General features: G+C 39.1%; 1 protein-coding gene across 2 annotated transcripts in view; it reads right to left on the bottom strand.

Annotated features, from left to right (window-relative positions):
• The window catches only part of BTBD9 (BTB domain containing 9), a 423191-nt gene that overhangs the window by 357159 nt on the left and 44596 nt on the right, over positions 1-21436 (bottom strand). For both annotated transcript variants that reach the window (XM_021684707.1, XM_021684708.1), the window contains exons 3-6: positions 20635-20998; positions 19325-19589; positions 10955-11174; positions 8034-8153 (exon numbers count right to left, since the gene is read on the bottom strand). In XM_021684707.1, coding sequence (XP_021540382.1) covers positions 8034-8153; positions 10955-11174; positions 19325-19589; positions 20635-20998 — 969 coding nt within the window. The remainder of the gene's footprint in view (positions 1-8033; positions 8154-10954; positions 11175-19324; positions 19590-20634; positions 20999-21436) is intronic.

Raw genomic sequence — 21436 nt, 5'->3', positions numbered from 1 at the left:
TAAATAGAGAATTTCTAAACCTTAAAAAAGAAAAACAGCAATTCAGGATGTGAAGAGATCTCGTGAAGAGACTCCATAATATATATTTCTAAATACAGTGGAAGCAAAACAAATCAGGAGGTAAGAACATCAGGCTCACTATGTAATAATAAAGTCTAAAATGATCTTATTAGGAACTAAAGGGCCGGAAAATTCAAAGCTCTATTGACAAACTGACAAAACATACCTAGATAAAGGATTGCTACACTCCCTTTGGAGCATTTTAAAAGTGAAAACGTCCCCAATTGTTCAGCATCCTCATCATCCTCATCCACAGGGTCAGTAGCCTCGTAGTCGGGGCGGCTGTGCCCAGGGCTAGCAGAGCAGGCTGGGGCCACTCGGGGCCCTCTCTCCTGGCATTCCTGGAAACTGTTGCTGCCCAAGAGGCAACAAGAGCTCCTTCAGGGCTGCATGTCTCCTCCTCGGCTACACCAGAGCTGATTCTTTACCTCATATCCTGCAGAGGCAATGTAGGACTGTGATGTTAACTGTGCGCTCCGAGGGACCTGCAAATTTAGCTTCTCTAAGGCTCAATTTCCTTGTTTGTAAAATTAGGTGGTTAGTGGCATTTCTCTCGTGGAGCTATTGTGAGGATCACACAAAGTAATGATGTGTCTGGCCAGAGACGACGCTCAATGTTAGACTGTCCCCTTCCTGTCGCTCCTGAGCTCCTGTAATCTTGTCTTTTCCTCATCCTTTCTTCTGCTCCCTGATTCCTTATAAATATTTAATGGCTCGATCTCCTTTGAGTTCCTCTTCTATTTATTTCAAAATTCCAAAGGAAGATTTAAAAAAAAAAAACCTTATTTGTATGAAACTGAATAATTGTACTACAGAGGCCCACATATGTGCTACACTTTGTAGATGAGGAGTCAAGAGCCGGCTAGTACCTGCATGTATATCTACGGACTTCGGACGTAATTAATGCTTCACATGAGCTGAAAGACTTAAATGGTACAAACAGTTTCACGCGTTACTTCACAAATCACAGACTTCAGAACAATTTATATATAAATACCGTTTGATTAAAAAAGAAAAAAAGGCAATTTCAACCTCTCTTTGGCCACAAGTAAAACTGTTATGATTTAGTGACACCATGTGGCTACATTTTGCTTTGCAGTCTTAAGAAGAAAATGTTCCTCTGAATGCAGGGTTGCTCTATGCTAGTTCAATTACGACATCAAAGTTGTAGGTAGGGGTACAATTCAAACTAAGTATGAATGAAAATGATCACTTTTTTAAAGTGAAACTATTCCTTTTTCCTTTATATCTGAATAAGGCATTTCTTGAATTCTGAAGACGACAATCACATAAAGAAAGTAAAGGCTCAGCATAATTCTAGCTACAATTCTAAAGCATCCTGGTCAACCAATGAATAATGTAAAAGTGCCTTCCTTTAAAGGTAAATAAATATATCAATGCCCAGTTATGGGGGCAGGGGAGATCAAGAGAGAAAAGAAAGACACACAGCTTTTGTACAATGTGAATACAGTTGGGAAAGAATGCTTCCATAAATAGCAGTGTTTATTTTCTCATTTGTTTTATGTCCTGTAGATCTACAGCACTGTGTAGGTACTATAATCTAATGAAGATGGGTAAAAAAAAATTATACTGCTCTAATGATGGCAGAGATGAGGATGGACCTGGAATGTATGGTAGCAATAAAAGAGATTAAAGTGCCCTATACCAAAACACAGTACAGTTTTAGTATTCATCTAATGAGGCCTCTAACAGTAGACCCGTTACTCCTGATTAACAGTCAATGTACACCAAAAAAAGGCTAAATATCTAAAACAATGACCAGAAAATATCACTCCTTTCACCTCAGTCAAAAATACCATCTCCCCTCTCGGGCCTTCTCGGACCACCTATTGCAAATATCTCCCCCCAACACCCACACATGCCTTCCCCTGAACCCAGTCCCTATCACAGTACCATGTTTACAACACTTAAAACGATTTGATATGTTCTTCTTACTTGTTGAGATTGGTTCCTCCCAGATTCCATGACAGCAGAAACCGTGTTAGTCTTCTTCAGGTGTTGTGTCCTGGGTATCAAGTACAGCATAGCACAAAGTAGGAGCTTATTTTGGAATGAGTGAGTGATGAATGAATGAACAAAAGATGAATAAATGAAGAAAAATCTATTTCCTTAGCTGGTGAAGCATGCCTAAATTTCTTGTTGTACGTGAGAGTAGAACCATGCTAGTGAGATGTTTATCATCATTTATGGCCTCTAATGCGACCACTGAGACCAGAAGACAGGCTGGCAGATGCTCTATAACACCCTTCCTTTTCTCCATGACACATTTGGCACATTATAATATCTCATTCTAAAAAAAGAAAAAAAGGAGGGAAGGGAAACTACAATAATTAAAACACTTTCAGCTATAGGCAAAGAAATCAGTTAAACAGAGTAGAGTATATGCTAGAATTTAGCGTATGATAAATATGACTATTCACATTCCTGTGGTAAGTAACAATTATTAAATAGTCCTCATCAACTGACTATCCTTACCTAAAAACACACACAAAAAATGTTCTGGCTGAATTAAACATCTAGATATAAAGATGAAAATAACAAATAGTAGAAAAAACTTATAAAAATATAACATTCTTTAATGTTGGGGTGAGAAACACCTTTCTAAACATGATTGCAAACCACCAGAGATCAAAAAAAAAAAAAAAATTAAGAGACTGGACTACATTTTTTAAAAAGTAAAATTCTATATGGCAAAAAGTACTAGTAAAACAGGAAAAACTAAAAACAAGTTGCACAATACATGACAGGCAAAAAGATGGTGTATATATGTATATCAGTATATCAAAATAAAGTTCTGATAAGACAGAAAAAGATAACTGCCTCAGAATAAAAATATGCAGAAGATAAAAATAGGCTTTTCATAAATGAGAAAGAACAAATGGCCATTATTAAATAATACTGTACCTCACTGATGATAAAAGAAATCTAAATTAAGATTTTTTTTTTTTTTTAAACAAATCATAGCTCACATTGGCAGTGTTGACAAGCCTGCAGTGGTTAAGGGCTCAGAGACAGAGCATTTTCATGTGCTATTGGTAGAAACTGGATACAACTTTACCAGAGGACAAGCTTTACCAATATTTAAAATATGTCCTACATTATAATTTGATAATAAAAATGTCATGAACAAGACATTTCCATTGTGGTACTTAAAAACAAAATGAAAGGCAGAAGCCCGGTCTTGCTTGAACTGTGGCCATCCCTCCAGGGCCTTCTCTGGCCTCTCTTCAGTAACTGCCCCTTCGGACTCCGCTCTCCTGTCTCTGCCCAGCCCCTGCAGCAAAGGTGTTTGCTGTCTACTCTTTTCTTCCCTCTCTCAACAGGCTGTGCTTTCAGGTGCTATTCCTTCCCTCAACTCCTGGGTTTTGGCCCAGAAACACTTTTGTGATTCCAGCTACCAGCCACCTGCAGGCTCTGAAATCCACCTCTACGTCTCACACCCATGTTTTCAAGTCTTCTCCTATTTCGGCAACATTATATGGCTGCCAAATTACCAGCACCCTGTTGAGAAACAGCCAGAAAGTGTTTTAAAACACCTCAGGGCACTCCATATTTGCCACTCCTTATTAGTATTTTTTGTTCAGCCCTGGGCTCTGGCATCCAGGAAAGCCGTGGAAGGGCTTGAAGAGAGCTTCCTACATAGCCAAGAAGACAATGTAAAGCTGAAGCAGAAATGGCCTTTTCCTGAGAAAGAGAAAGCCGGTGAGACAGAACACGGTTCTGAGAGCATATGAAAGACCATACTAATAACATGGACAAGTCCCTTTTCTTCATCCCCAGGAAGGAGCTGAGCGGGGGGAGTTATTAGTCTAGGCTTTTGGCCACACAGAGCAGTCCCCACTTAACCTACAACGCATTCCTAAACAGGACCCAGGAGGACAGAGCAGATCATTTCTGTCCGTTCACCATTACGGTTGGAGCAATCACTCTGGCTTTGAAGCCTGACGTTATCCTATCTATTGCCACTAGATAATGTCCACTACTTAGTGAGGTGAAGAGCGGACTGAATTGCATCCCACAGATATATAAATGGCAAACTGTATGCCATATATATTTTGCTACAATAAAAAAAAAAATGCTTTACCAAAATGAAAATACATTAAAACTGTTGGGAACACACCACTGGGCAGGTTATAAAGATGGAGCAAACCGTTTAAGGCATGTTTTGGACTGCTGTGTATGGACTGGCAATCTGGAAACGTGTCGGGGAGACTAGGCTCCTGAGGTCAGGAACAATTTCCTCACAGTGAGCACCACCACGGCCAGAGAGGATGGCAAAAATGGCTCTTTTTCTCTGAAGGTCAAACACCAGTTGAGAGTCTCAAAATTTAAGAAAAAAAAATAATAAAAACAATTTTAAAATAATAAAAATAATAAAAACAAACAAACAAAAAAAATAAAAGCCACTAGTAACTGAGCCTCTACTTTGGGCCAGGCCCTGTAGTCCATGTTTGCACACATGCTATGTCATCTAAACCCTCCACAGCAGACTCATAAATGGTGTTGTTATTCCTGTTTTTTACTGGTATAGAAGCAAGGGCTTGGAGAGGCACAACTTTACTAAGATCACCAGGCCAGGATTTGATGAAATCAGAGAGTGAGAAGAGCTCTATCTAACTCCATAGCCCATGGTTTTTTGTTTGTTTTTGTTTTTTTTACTATACAGTGCTAATTTACATGCAATCCAGCCAAGACTCAGAGAGAGGTAGGTAATCTCACACTCCCCAACTCACAGTGACTCTCTTCTTTTGTGAATATATTTGATGTAATCTTTCCTCAATACATGATACTCATATCTTTCAGGATTAACATCAAAATTCAGTTTCCTCATGAAAATATAGAAAGTTACATTTGTAAACCATGTACCGAGACCTTTCTAGCAGTGATACACATTTTAACAAATACATGGATAAAAAGTACCAATGAATATATATACATATTAATGCTGAATCCATCTCTCCTCATTATACAGTTAGTGCCTTGACCCCATGAATCCTGTGCTAACATTTAGAGTACTTACTGCATACTAGATCATAGCCTGAGTATTACGCAAGAATACTAAAAGATCACAATCCATACTCCTTACTTCCAAGAAGTTTTTTTTTTTTTAATTTTTTTTATTCTTATGTTAATCCCCATACATTATTACATCATTAGTTTTAGATGTAGTGTTCCATGATTCATTGTTTGTGCATAACACCCAGTGCTCCATGCAGAATGTGCCCTCCTCAATACCCACCACCAGGCTAACCCATCCTCCCACCCCCCTCCCCTCTAGAACCCTCAGTTTGTTTCTCAGAGTCCATCGTCTCTCATGGTTCGTCTACCCCTCCGATTTCCCCCGCTTCATTCTTCCCCTCCCGCTACCTTCTTCTTCTTCTTCTTCTTTTTTTTCCTTAACATATATTGCATTATTACTTCCAAGAAGTTTTAATTTTAGTATCAGAGGCAAGACAAATACTCAAAGGATACTGAAAAACAAAGGTGACATACAAATGTGCAACTTAACTAAATAAGGCAAAGTGAAAGAATTTATATGTGCCCAGTGAAGTCCCTGGAAAATGTGTATTTAGAACATTATTTAGATAGTCAATAAATGATTGTGAAGATAAGAAACACCAAGTATAGGGGCTCCTGGGTTGTCAGTTGGGTGACCAACTCCTGGTTTCGGCTCAGGTCATGATCTCAGGGTCGTGGGATCCAGCCTTGTATTGGGCTTTGTGCTCAGCACGGAGTCGGCTTGAGACTTTCTCTCCCTCTCCCTTTGCCCCTCCCCCCTGCTCTCTCTCTCTCTCTCTCTCTCAAATAAATAAATAAATAAATAAATAAATAAATAAATCTTACGAAAAGAAAAGAAACACCAAGTATAAGACACCCTTGGATAATCAACGGAGACTTTTCTTAGGTTCATTTTTAAATATTACCCAAATCCCAACCTATTACAAAAGGCAGAGTTTATAAAGGAATGTAGTAATATATGTTAACATGGTTATAAATCTTTTTAATTTTATTTCTTAACTAATACGGATATCAAGACTCTTTCCTTTTCCTGTTGTCACTATCTCTAGCATCACCTTTGCTCAATTCTTCTTGACCACAGTTGGGGACTGGCTGTACCAAGATAAAAACCAGCATTATGAGCACAGCCAATCTCTGTAACCCATGAAAGTTACATCAACAAAAGCAAGGCCACACAGAAGAAACAAAATAACAAATGGGAGTATAAATAAATAATGCCCATTAATAAGGAAGGGTAAGTATATTTTGTAAAAGCCAGAGATCATGACCGAGGGCACACATCTCCCTCTCCGTGCGGCAGGAGTTTTCAAGTGGGTAAAGCTCACAGACTCTGTCATGGCTAGTATTCTATTCATGATGATTTGTTCTGGGAGTCATGTTCCTCTTGTTTCAAATTAAATGCAAACACACAGTCCTTCAGTCCACATCAGATGCTTTGGTTGCTATGCTGCTTATTTTTTAATCCAATACAACCATAATAACCTGAGTCAATGCAGACTCAATCTCCTCCTCCAAGTTGGGGCCCCTCTGTCACTCTCAAAATATCCCTAGGCAGCTCTGAGATACAAAACCTTCACTCAATTTCTTGTCCCTCTCATTTTAATCCATTCAAAACTCCTCTGATAAAAGAGCAACTGCCAGACCTGCAACACTTTAGTCTCTCTTTGGGGAAATGAAATTGATTTTCTTCATTTTCACACAAGAGGATCCCTGGGTAACAATATTGTGTCCAGTCATACCCATAATAATAATAAAAAAAAAAATGTAGGCAACATTCTTTATTGTACCAGAACGCTGTAAGGTTTTATGGAGTTCCTTTGGTGGAGGTAAGAATTCAGCCTGATGCTGTTAGATCATAAGTTTACTAAGTATAAGGGTGTCTTCTGACCGAGAGAGTAAGTGCTATGGGGCATCCCCACCTGTTCCAAATCAGCCACAGTGGGAGGTCAGCTGGGGTTATGGATGAGGGTGGGGACAGAAGGGGGTAAAGAGGCCAGATCCACATTGTCCCTGGTTTACACCCACCATACACCTTTCCTTCACCTCTTGCCACACCGGACTAAATGAACCAATCATTTTCTGCCTTTGATCTTTTGACTTTAAGGTAAGGAATACCTGAGGGCAATTTCCAAGGGGAAAATTACAACAGAAAAAAAAAAAACAAAACAGCAGAATTTCGGGGGCCTCTGTCTACCTTTCCCAACTCTCAAATTCATTAACTGTACGGGTTTTATAGAATTTCAGAAAGTTTAAAAGATGGCTTAAACCTAAAGGAACAGTATGAAATATCAGAACAGTAGCTCATCAACACTTTTTAAAAACAACCTTCCATGGGGCTACAATGCATAAAAACAATAAAAGCTAAAGTGCTCTGGCTGAAGGGAGGCTGTGAGCCTGGAGCCCCACCAGCTCAACCTTCCCTGCTCCAAACTCAACCCACTAGACACACTTGTTCTCTCAAACTCTGCTGATAAGCACTGACCTAGGAAAAGAACACAGATATTCAGAACGTGCACACTAACATCCAAAAATCTCCTCCTGGCCCTGAGGACTACCGGGAAGCCTCCAGAAATATCTCCCGCGGCTTTTGTGGGAAGAACGCAGCCCCTAACAATCACTCTGCTTTCAGTGTCTAGCATGGAGCTTAAAGAGCATCTCCACTTCTCCTGTGTTCTCTGTCCCTTCTTGTTCACTGCATGTCTTCTGCGTAAGTATGGCACAAAACACTGTGGATAAACAGTTCCACAGTATACTCTAGAATTAAGATGCTTCATTTTCCATATTTTCCCTAAGTTTTTTAGTTGGGATGCATCTGGTAACTGATATCCTGAAAAAGTCTTCTTCTTTGAGACAAAAAAAAATGTAGCCCGTTTCTCAAGGTTCACATCTCCTTAAATAAACATCAAAATCATTAATTAGCCAGGAGAACTAACCTGCAGACACGGGCTGGAAAATACAACTTTTGCCAAGAACGACACAGATACTGTGAATGATCAATCACTCTGATCCAATCAAGTTCATCCATTGATACTTCAATGAAGTATGAGTAAGATCTATGAATCAAAAGGAAAAACAGAGAAAAAAGCACCATATTAAAATAACAAAACCAACTTATACTTTAATAAAATGTTAAAAGATACAAAAAATTACACACTGTTCGCTAATTACATTTTCTCCATAGCAATCAAATTATTATCAGCACTTTCTGCATAACAATCAAATGCTGATACTAATAAAATCTGTATAGATCCCGCTATCACAGCATGCCCCACAATGTACTGAAATGACCTCTCTGCATGTTTGTATGCCTTATTAGATCACAAGCTGCTTAAGAACAAGGAGCATGCCATAGTTATCTTCATCTATTCAGGGCCTAGCACCCTGTTTGGCACATATCCGACATGCAAGATATTTGTTCCTTTTCAAACAGAGCCAGGATGCCTTGCTTCTGCTGTACTAGCAGATTCAAGCCATGACAGAGAGAGGACAGAAAATTGAGAAGTCTGAGGTGTGACTTCTTCTACCTTCCCTAGTCTGGGTGCTCAGCCCTATTCTCTCAGGACAGCCAACTCAGAATGGTTCCCCGGAAAGGCCAGCTTATCTCCTGCTCTCTCCCAGTCTCCCACCATCCCACACAAATATGCAGCCTGAAGAAAAATAAATGACATGGGTGAAGAGATAATGCGCGTTTCTTTTGGGTACAACATAGAATTTGGCAGCTAATAATCTGGCAGTAATGAAAATAGCCTATCATCCTCCCCTAGTCAGCTACCCTGGACCATTAGATGCTGGTCCCATACTGAACAAATCTATATTCCCCTGTCATAAGCCAAATTTAAATTTGAGATGCAGTTATTACTTGTACTGTAATATCAACAGGAACAATCTTAGAAGATTTAGGTGACCATAAATGTCAGCCTGCAACCAACAGTTGTGACCAGAAAAGGTCAGCTTATTTTGTGTCATCCCGTCATTTTCTGCTGTCCCCTCACTCCCATTCATTTTATCGCTCAGTCTCAAACTGGTTATAACCTTTTATTGAACCTCTCTGGGTTATCAGTAATGCAGGATATAATTTTACAACACATGTCAGAATATTTTGGGCTTAAGATTCCGAATTTTTCACCTTTGCTTAGAATGATAACTTCTGTGAGAAAATAATTGCTACATGGTCAAGTTAAGTCCCCCATGAATGTAATGCACGCACTAAAACAAAGTGGCCTGTAAGTATTTAACATCATGGAAATGATAACTACTTTCAGTCTCAAACATACTAACCTTTTCTTTTATTATCTTTATACTAATTTCAGTATTAATTAAATGAGTGAATATATGAAAAGCTTTGAGAACAGAACCCACCACATAAAAGTAATGAAAGTGCTATATAAGTATTATTGTTACACTGTTATTAATCCAGAGACTTTTGGAAATGATATGTGAATTAGCTCCATTTTGCCAACTAAACTTCATATTGTATCCAACAAGAAACATATCAGGAAATATATTCTTTTTTTTTTTTTCTAAGATTTTATTTATTTATTTGAGAGAGAGCACAAACTGGGAAGAGAGGCAGAGGGAGAGGGAGAAGCAGACTCCCCGCTGAGCAGGGAGCCCGACATAGGGCTCGATCCCAGGAACCTGGGATCATGACCTGAGCCAAAGGCATACGCTTAACCGACCGAGCCACCCAGGTGCCCCTAGGAAATATATTCTTAATAAAGGAGAAACAGATAAAGATAACCTGGGCACCTCGAACACTCATCTCTATGGGAAATGCCGACTCCCACTTTGTGAAGTTTCCCTCATATTTGGTTCAAATGGCCTAAAAGGCCCAAGTGGTGGCCTGTGGTGCCAAGAGAAAAATGAATTACCATGCAAAGGTATCATCACCATTACTACTATGTCCTCCATGAGCAGACTCAAAGAGGCATGAGTTGGGCCTAAGAGACTCTATACCACTTTCTGTGTATGTAGGGTTTAGGTTAATGATGGGCAGTGATGAGAGAGACAGTTCTTGGTCACCCAACTGCTCTGGTACTTCTGAGCATCACGGATGAAACCCAGAAACTATGGTGGGTGAAAGTGTCAGAGGTGCATCAAGGAAGGCAGAATCTTGAAGCTGCTACAAAACTGGGTGGTTTCAAGGCTGGAGCCCACCAAATATTTTTCACAAACTTCCTTTGTTTTGAGGATGATTATTTATCCACACACTAAAAGACAATTTTTTTCTTCAATCATAGGATAAAATGCACTTAAAAAGTTATAATATTCAAAAGTAAAGAATCAAGTAAATAAATAATGGTAACCCAGAAGGTGGAATACCAAACAACCATTAACAGCAGTATTTTAGAGGACTATTTTAAAGAGTAGAATGTTCACAGTGTATTAATTACAAAGTGAAGTTAACCTTTACACATTTCATTTTTATTTTGTAAAACTATGTGTGGTTTTACAGGTTTCTGTTTTGTGTATGTGTATGTGTGTGTGACTAGTTAAATATATACAAAGTTATATAGATATATACTAGTTAGACATATATACTTGATATTGATATATACAAAGATTATTAATGGCCAGTGAGATTACTAACGATTTCTACTTTCTTCTTGGTGCTTTTCTATATTTTCTATGTTTTCCATGATAAACACATATTCATTACTTTTGTAAGCAGAAAAAAAGCAAAAAACATTTCTTTAAAAGGAATATAGCCTTTAACTCTTCCCCCAGAACTAAACTTCAAGAGAAATAGTGAAACAATCCCAAGGAAATAAACCACCAAATTTGTAAAACCAAAATTAGGCTGACTCAATCAAACATAATGTCATTTTCTGTCCAAGTCATGCTAATCACTCACCGGCTATCTCGGTCCCACAGGAGTATCCGTATGTGATTGATGATAGATGGCTGACCTAGCTTAATCTCAATGCCAGAACGGCAGTCATCATCAATTGGGTGCCTAGAAAATCCATGATCCAAATCATAATTTTGAGTATCGCCATCTAACAAGGCGGACTTCAGCTCCCCTTTCACAACCTGGGCTCCATACTTCATGGTTGCAATATTTTCTTCTGGGACTACAATTAAAAACAGAAAAAGCAAGGGCAATGGTTACTTGGTAAATTATTCTATATTGTGGGCAAAAAGACAAAATTCTAGCATTCTAGTTGATTCTACCATGTGCATTTCATTTAAAAATGGCAGAGACAAGTCTGTGGAGATAGAAGATGTGAAATGTCTATGAGGATTAAGATACCACCCACAGTTTACATTTAATGACACCACCAAAGCCACAGAGTGCCTAAGAGTAATGTTACTAAGAAAAAGTTGGTAATACTAGAAAAAAAAATGTACTAGGACAAACAAATCAGCTCTGAGTTCACTCTATTAGTAGCTTAATTTAATATCTACTGGACAAAACTGGCATAGAAGATGACATGTATCTGCCATTTGGACTGAGGGCAACATATAAAAGCAAAGCAGACAGACCAGATATCTGATAAAAGAACAGAAGACGCATTCCAATACAGGAGAGCTGCTGGACATGGACCATACACAGACATGCTGAAGCAGTTAATCTAGCTTGATCATCATCTAGCTAAAAAAAACAGTAACATGTGTAAAAGAAGGTATATTTGCACTTCACCTGAGCATTTTTAAAAATGAAAATTCAGCCTGTCACTCAAAATCAGTATTATGGTTATAATTAAACCCTCTCCCCTCTCCCACACTAGATTTATTAAGTGTCAGTTGTTCCTGGAACTCTGAAGTCCTCTATGCAAAGCTTGCTTCACAGATCTGGAGCCTGTCCTCTAGGTGGCCAACGTTCTAACTGACACTCTCCATGGAGAGACAGGAGGCAGCATAAAGTAGATGTGAAGAGCTTGAGCTTCAGAGTCAGAGTTCAAATAGTGGCTACACCTCTAACCAGGCGAATCACTTTGGGGAAGTCATCTTCTCTGAACTTCAGTCTCTCCAAGAGGGCAATACCTAGACATGGGTGTTTGTCTTGTTGGAAGGATTAAATGAGATGATGTTTGCAAAGTACATAGTAAGCTCTAAAAAAAAATTATCAGAATTATTATAAAACATATACTAAAAACACACACAATAATAAGAGAACTAAGCAAGTTTATAGACTATAAATAAATGCTGAATTCTCACAGTACATATACATCTTGTCTATGTGATTTAAATAGGGGAAAGTGTGAGCTATAATTAGGCTCTTAGGGAAAGGGGGTAAGTAATTCATCACTGCATATTTCTTCAAAAATGTGGGTTTAAAAAAAAATTTTTAGGAGTGCCTGAGTGGCTCAGTTGGTTAAGTGTCTGACTCTTGATTTTGGCTCAGGTCATGATCTCAGGGTCGTGAGATTGAGCCCCATGTCAGGCTCCTCGCTGGGCATGGAGCCTGCTTAGGATTCTCTCTCTCCCTCTACCTCTGCCCCTCCCTCCCCCCTGCTTGCACACGCTCTCTCTCAAAAAAGAAAAAAAAATTAATTAAAAACATTTTTTGAACAAAGCCAGGTAAAGGGAATGACTCCAGAAGATGACAATAAATGCAGCTGACAAATGGGGGCTGGGGTGGGTCTATTTAACTTGCAAAAGGGTAAGGCAATTCAGAAAAAAAAGCAAAATGAAACCTAGTCATGTTCAACCTCTGTTGTGCTTAAGTGATACAGGTTTATAACTTCCTGAGTTCTATTAGTTCATGGTAATCATACATATTCTTCATATTTATTTCTCATTTAACAAACCTTATTAATTCCTTTGATTCACTCCTCAAAATAACCCTTTGAGTGAAATACTATTACATGTCCATTTCACAGATAAGGAAGTAGGGGCAGAGAAAGGCTGGATGAACTTTGGTGCCTAAGGTCACACAGCCAGCCAGTAACAGAGCTGTGATTAGAACCTAGCAGTCTGCTTCCAGGAGCCCTGCCTGCCACCTCCGTCATAAGGGTTTCTGATGGGAAGACCATATTTTACGCCCTCTCTAATCCCTTCCCTGTAAGGTCGCCTGAGACTCAGAGGGAAAAAACAGAGTCTGATATAGTTTAAAATCAAACAAAGTTGTATTTGAAGTGAGAAGACCTACGTCTGAGACTCAGGCTCTACCACCCACTGCCCCTTGACTGAGGCCTCTCAGTCTCTGAATCTGAATCTGTTTTCTCATCTACAAATAACGCTGTGTCCAACCCACCCACTGCGTTACTGTAAAGATCATACTACACATAATATATGCTATGGTACCCTGTAAGTATAAAGCATTCAGTCAAAAACACGTGGAGGAATCAGTCTGTACCAGGTACCATGGGAATACCTCAGAGAGTGAGACACAGATGGGCCCTGCCCTCCTGATGTCTCCAATCTAGAGATGAAGCACTTCATAAGGCAAGCAAAAAAAATTTCCAATTGACACTTTTCAGTGTCAGTAACGTGTAACCCTTGGTAAACAGAGATCTTTGTTCCCTTATTGCTAGGTATAAAATGTGGGGGTCTGAAGTCTGTCGCTGCTGACCACTGGTAGCATCTCCACTAGTTCTCACACCACTAGTCAAGACCATGCTGAAAAGGGGGGAATTCAAGCTTTCGAATTTGGAAAGTGCTGCTACCCTTTGATTTTCTCTAAACATAAGCTTCTTCATCTCTAAAATTTATCAAGCTTGGAATAACACACAGGCACAAGGATTTCAAGTGACTGTAACTAAAAGTCTAAAATGGAAATGAAATTGCTACCACAAGTCTAAAGTCTTCTTTTGAAGTTTATTTCAAGAGTGCTTGAGAACTTTTCTAACTATTCTTGATACAGATTCCCCGAAAGTACCTTTTACTTTAAAATGGGAAACATTTACACAAGTGGAAATTCTCTCATGGTGAATATAATCTGAGTATCTCATGGGATAAAAATACAACTCCAAGTATTTGTGTGTGTGCGTGTGCATGTGCAAAACCTAAGTTAAATTTAAGAAGAATTTAAGAAAAAAAAGTGATCATGAGATAATTCAAGTCATAATAAAACAACTCAAACCATAAATATTCTTACTGCCTATATCTATCAGTAGAGAAAAGAGCTCTCAAAAAAATATAGGGTGCTGGGATTAGACAACATAGCAGATAACAACACTTTTCTTTACATTTGTAATTTCGGATGCATTTTACAAACATGAAAAAAAATTAAGCATTTAAGTTCCATAGCTAGGCAGAAACAAGCCAATTATTCGAAAGGAAAGCTGCGGAGAAATGGAGTAGGACCTGCCGCCAGCGACGCAGTGCCAAAATCTGAGCAGTGCTCAGCTAATTATCTTGTGTTTTCCTTTAATTGCGCTATGTTCTTAATCACCCTTTGTTGAACTATCTACTACACCTAGGCTGAGACAGTTGTCCACTCCTGACGGGTCATTTGGAGCCACACTTGGTTCTCTGCCCACCGCAATCTCTTTACCTAATTCTGCACCCCAAATCACCCTGTACTCCCCAACCTGACTTCCCTGAAAGATGTGTGGCTTCTCCCTTCCAGCAAATGTGGCATGACAAAGGGCTTTCTTGACAGCTCCTGTCTTCCCTAACTCTCCCCATTATCTCTACTCTCCGCAGGCCTCCTTTCCACATTTGATAGTACTGGTGCTCAAACACACCAAACACAAAACAGCAACAGAAAATAACCCAGGCAGGAGACTCTATAGAAGAACACTGGCTGTGTGAATCAGATCAGCACTTTGGTTCTGGCTCAGGCATCGATTTCACTCAGTTACTTTAGGCAAGTTACTTATAAAGATCACAGAATGAAAACTTCTAAGAGCTGAATGGGACCTTCATCCTATGTATTTAAAGAAAAAAGAGTTCCTAAGCTGCCTTCTGTGTGCCGGAAGGTGCTGGACTCAGCCCTCCAGCAGCTCATCATCTCATACAGACAAGTATGTATCAGACATAAAATGCCTCCACAGATGAGGACTCAGGAGGGATTCTTTGTGAATCCCCTAGTTTACCCACGAAGATACTATCAACTATAGTTGGGAAGATAAATAACATATATGTCAAAGAGTTTTAAAAATATTAAAGTTTCAGGGGCGCCTTGGTGGCTCAGTTGGTTGAGCGGCTGACTCTTGGTTTTGGCTCAGGTCCTGAGATCAAGCCCCACGTCAGGCTTTGCCCTCAGCCGGGAGTCTGCTTGAGACTCACTCTCTGCCTCTGCCCCTCCCCCTGCTCATACTCTCTGTCTCTCTCCCTCTCAAATAAATAAATAAAATCTTAAAAACAAAACAAAACAAAAGAATCTTTAGAGTGGAAGCTGTGATATGCTCCCTGCTATAAACATGAAGAAACAATACTGTCCTTTTTCCCAAAGTCTAAAATCTGAGACACACAAAACAAAGTATAACTCAGCCTGAACAGAAAAAAAACTAACTTTCAAGGCAGAAATACCTCCATAGTTAAGATAAAACTAAGCATTAAGGGAACGGTCTGAGTGCAAATTGTTCAAATACCCTAAGGAAAAAAATAATTTCATTAAAAATTAATTCCTTTCCCCAGGTGTACGTACAAAACTAGTCAAAACCACCTTCCCAGAAAGACTAACCATCACTGGTAAGTTAAGCCATCCTTTGGATCCTCTTTTTTTTTTTTAAAGGAGGACAAATAATTGTAATTTGGTTAAAATCCTCAGGATATGCAGCTCTAAGAGTTGAACCTTCCAGTAACCAGTATTAATAAACTCAAAGAAACAGTATCTGTGTTGCCCCTAATCCAGAATAGAACCTCTCCATAGTTCACGTAAAGTCCCAAAGACACAGAAGCTACACCCAGGGGAGAACAAAGAAACAAACAAACAAATTTGGTCAACAGTTTCAAAATAAGTGTAACTATCTTTCCAGAAGAGTCCAGGAAGATGTCTGAAATTTTAGACCATGTTTTCCTAACAGTGAAGAAATGTGATAAAAGAAAATAATGGTATGTTTGGATAACATTTACTTAGAGAATAACTAATCTATCTTTTTAGGAGCTGATAGGGAAGTCATAAGCATCCTTAGTATTGATATTATGGATTTTGCTATCCATATAGTTAAAAAGTCAGAAAACCAGCCTGCTATTTCATCATTTCTCAAGGTTAGAAGTTAGATAAAAGATTCCCAGACATTTGTATAATCTCTTCCTCGAGATCCCACTGAATTATCCCAAAATGAATAATTTAACATTTATGAGTAATAATTACAGTAAATCTATCAACCCAGAACTGAGTGTGCTCAGCTGTTTGATTACTCCCTTTCATGGTAATCTCACGGCTTTATTATAACCCAGGTGTGACACCTCCAATGACTAGCTGGTCAATTCTAAGCTACCACTAACTACATGAAGTGTCAAAAGCATGTCCTCACTCCTGCAAAAATGTCCCAAGCCTATCTCTATAATGAATCCAGTTATAGGCCCTATCAACACTTCAAATCAAAGCTAGGGCAAGAAGGGAGAAAAAGAAACTTATATGAGTGGGTCCAACAATGAGGACTTAGAAATTCTAAAATTACGTTACTCATCTTGTTACCTCTCCCCCTTCCATCCTCCCACTCTCTATCTAAGGCTGACCCTCTCCTAGGACCACTCTCTAGCACCTCCAGTCTCCTCCCAGATCTCTCTCAAGCTGTTCCCTCTAGCTGCCATACTATTTCTCTACTGCCTTTCACTCCAGTTCACACACTGGATGGTCAACATATTATATTTACTATCTTTTTAAACCCATGCCTAATTCCCCATTTAGCCAAGCTTCTGCCCAGACTACTCACCAACCGACCACAATTTATATCCCCAAGTTTTCTCTCAATTCTCATTCTTCTGATTTCCCAGCATCACTAGGTACCAGCGACCACCCTCTCCATATAAAAGTTCTCTCCTCTGTTGGCTTCTATAACCCTACCCCATTTTCTCCCTACCTCTCTAATTCTTCTTTCTCTACCTTCAGCCCCCTGGCTACTGGTCTTCTCCAAGTCTCAGACTTTTACTTCGTTCTCTACACTCTACCCCAGGTCTCAACTCTTTCTTCACCAGCTCTGACTGCTTTCTAAGCACCAATAACATGCTTCCACTGCTATCAGACATTTCTCCGTGCATTCATTCACAGCATCTATACAGCATCTTAAATGTTGAGGATACAAAGATCAACAGACCTTACAAAGATCATCTCTGCCTTCAGACCAAAGACAAGTTAATAAAAATGTTTAAAACAATGTGATCAATGTGATAATTCCTATACAGACATAGAGAGATGAGGAAGAACACAAATAATGATAATATAACAACGGTTTCCTAGACTGAGTTCACAGACATTATTTGCACACATTATTTCAACCAATTCTCACAACAATATGGAAACAACAGGAAATGTAGGGCTAACAGTAAAATTCCTCTGTAACTTAATACCAGGTCATACAATTAATAAGTGACTCATTCAGGATTTGAAGTCAAACTTGTCTGGCTCCAAAACCAATACTTTTTCTTCTATGCCCAATGAAAAGAAATCTAAATCTGATGAGTCACGAGAGAAGTCCAGACTAAGGACACCGATTTAAGACCAATCAGTATTCAAGAGAATGTCTGAACACGGTCAAGGAAAAGATCACTCAGGGAAATGACTAACATGGGACAGAACTTGGTACTTAGATGTTCCAGAAACCCTAAAACTCAGTAAGTCTAAAATCAAGCTCAGCATCTTCAGAGAACTACTAAATTTCATTAATGCTAAGACACATGTTTTTTTTCAAATTTTAACATTTCTGAAATTGGTATATAGACATGATGGTGTGTCATGGTTTAAATGGCAATACTGTTTCCTTTCTTAGTGGTACATAAAAGAGTGGCACCTCAGAACTTCTGGTTTCTTAGATTTGATAAAATAAGGTAACTTCCTCCTAAACTTAATCCTCAAATTTAAATCCCTTAAACCACCAAGATCTAATTTTTTAGAATAATATTTCCTTTATACATACATACTTTCCCTTTTCCCTACCGCCACTCTAGTTTACGGTTGTATCAACCTCATGCAGGTCAACACCCTCCTCGCTGGTCTCCCTGAACTGGTTTTCCCTATTCTAGATCATCAAGTACAGCACCATGGATCAAACTTTCAAAACCATCATCGTACTCATGCATCTCTCCCTCTCGAAAATTAGCTTCTCATTGTGCATAAGCAAAATCCCAAGCTAGTTTGAAAGACTTCCACAATTTTGCCTGAACTGACCTTTATAGACGTCGATGTTTATGAATGCAAGCCTTCTGCTCTAGTCCACCTCTTCTGTTCCTGATCCTTCAAATGCTCTACCTTGTCTGTCAAACGTAACCAGTCCTCCCATCAGAACACACTCCACCCGATGCCACTCATACCCAAGGTCAGGATTCACTTCAGGCTTCATAATCTCCATGAAATCTCCCTCAATCCTTCTAAGCCATATCCTCTTCCGAAACTCACAGCACGTGCTCACCTTTGACATGGTTGTACTTAACTTTTCATGGGAGTATATGTCTTATTTCCGCAAGGATATTAAAAGGATCAAAGGTGGAGACTATATTTTGCATTTGCCCATCATAACTTAATGGTTCATTACACAGCTGACCTAAACAGGTCTGCCTCTCCTCTCCGCATCTTTCTGTGTGATGCTGGGCAAGTTACCTCTCTGTGCTTCAGTTTCCTCATTTGTAAAATGGAGACAATAATGGTACCAACTTCAAAAGGCTGTTTAAGAATTAAATGATCATGTAGAACTGTTATTGATACATACAAGCACTTTATAAGCACTTCATAATTGCTATTATTTTTATTAATAAGATCACGTAAGTGTTGGAAATGTAACACAAGTGTTAGCTATTACTATTATTTAGAATCTCCATGTTCACAGTACCTAAAATTATAATAAGTACATAGCATATACTCAGTGCTGATTTGATGGAGAAGGTCTTAGCATGAGAAGAAGCTTTTCAGGAAGTGTCTATTTCTGATTTTCTAGGGAACAGCTGAAGAAATCTGTCCAGGAATGGCAAGAAATACCTATTTGGGAGTCTACAAAGGCTCAACAATCTCTGGGGGAATCAAGAGGAGAATAAGAGGAAGCAGAGCTATATGTTCTTAGACCCACACATACCACATATACCTGCAACTAGAGTTTTGTAGCTCATTTTGTAGCTGAGACTGTCAGACGAGGGAGAAAACATCTTCATGAGATGAGGATAAACAGGTACTCACTGAGCATGCCTCTGTAATTGAGGTCCATATCCCGGCTCTCTGATCGAACTTTAATCGCATCCAGAATGGCATCGGGAGACAATAGTCCTGAAGGCCTCACAACGTTCAGAAGTTCAGTGAGGCTCATCAGAGGCAAACGCACAGCCTGCATGATTTCAGCATGATTCTCCTTTGAATTGTGCTTACACCAATTTAACAAGGCTAGGAAAATATCTTTCTCTGGGGCTGCAAATGAATCTCTTAATACGATGTTTAAAAGTGCTGTCTGAAAAGGATAAAAAAAAAATTCCAGTCATTACAGAGCTCAGCCATGTGCATGATTAATCAGCAAAACCTCACAGAACTGTGAGGATCACTTATATCTCAACAACTCTCTTCGACCATCTTCTTTCTTTAATCTTTGTGCCATGTACTCTCTTGCCCGTCACGGCTCCATGAACAGCCATGGGAATCTAGTACCACTACATCAAATGTCTAGTCTTTCCCACACATGTGCACCTATCTTCAATAAAACAAGAAGAAAAATGGCAATATGAGGAGCTGTCATTCCATGCAGGCTCTCCAGGAGAGCTTACATTTATAAGTCAGTAAGATACATCTGGCATTTAAAATTTGAAATCTTTTGTTCCACGGTATTATTGCACTCCCATATTTCTGGTTCTCAGATTTCCAGACTGACCTCCAGCAACACTGGGGTAACCCTCAAAGACCTTGCCTCCAAAAAATTAAGTAGGATAGTAAAAATCATAGTTTACACTCAGGCCAAAATATGTAGCTTTTCAAATAGGTTTTCTCATTTGAAATATTCAGGTCCTCAGAAGAACATAAAGAGGGAAAGGAGAGACTGGGGTTCAGAGAAAGATTTGGGCAAAATGGTCTATTTTTTTGAGCCAGCAAAAAAAAAAAAAAAAAAAAAAGCAGTGACTTAAAACATCCAATGACACCTCAGATCTCCTTTATGAATTTTCCCTCCACAATAAGGAGTTATTAGTTGCACCTCTCTGTTGGAGAGATACAAAACCAAAAAACAGTATGCAACACCACAAAGGAACTTGACAGGCATCACTTGGAAAACACCACTCTGCATAGAACCTACCAGAAGAATCTTAAAAAAGAAAACAAAAGCAATTTGTCTCTCTTTTATATGATCTACATAGAGTCTCAGCAGCCGGAGGCGGGTGGCTAGACAGATGACCTCTTCCAGACCGATGGTTTTTATTTTTTTATTCTTAGTCTATGGCTCTCTTCCTACTGCATGGATCTAAGTAACGCGCCGCATGCCTGTAAAGTACTTGCAGATGTCGACACACCTTAGAAAGGGAGAGGAAGCCTTCACTGGAGAGCACCTCCTGAGCATTTCTGTCCATAAACATGCAGCACATGCAAGTTAACTTGGGAAGCGAGTAGAGGCTGGCAACATCAAAAGTCATGCAGACATTCTGAATGTTAAGTATGGTGCAGAGATACTCAGAGGTAGAATCCTCCAGCTCTGGAAATCCATATTTATGAGCCAGGCTCAAGAAGTCCAGCAACACCTCCTCCTTCTCATCTGTCAGTGTTGCCCGCCCCGTGTAGATGTACTTAAGCAGCATCGTGAACGCTTCTGCAGTGGTGTCTCGGAGAGGGATTTCTGCTTCGGGCTGAGATTCTCGCATCCCACCATACAGTAATGCTCTGCACGTCAGAGAAGAAGTGCATGAGGAAAACCTCAAATAAGAGTTGCTACAATATTATGAAATCATGCTTATCAGCATCTTGCAAACATAAATTTGTTTAATGACACAAAGATTCAGGTGAAAAAATGCATAGTAATCATTTTAAATAGTTCTCTAAAGAAAGAAAAATAATTTATAAACTATTTTGGATTAATTCTATAAACAACTAGACTAATGAAATATCCTGAGAGCTCAAATATGTAATAAACATTCATTAAGCAGAAAGATCAAAGTGCTCTTTTGAAAGAAACAGTGAAACCCATATAAACATATTAAAGGTCAATAGGTGGTTTAAAAAGTAAAACTCTGTAGGAAAAGATATAATCAGATAAAAACAATTATACCCAATCAGGTGCCATTCTCCCCTGTCAGACTGGCAGAAATTAAAAATCCTGTT

Source organism: Neomonachus schauinslandi, chromosome 8, assembly GCF_002201575.2.
Source record: "Neomonachus schauinslandi chromosome 8, ASM220157v2, whole genome shotgun sequence".
Lineage (NCBI taxonomy): Eukaryota > Metazoa > Chordata > Mammalia > Carnivora > Phocidae > Neomonachus > Neomonachus schauinslandi.
The sequence above is the reverse complement of the archived record's forward strand: the minus strand, read 5'-3'. Positions and strand labels throughout refer to the sequence as shown.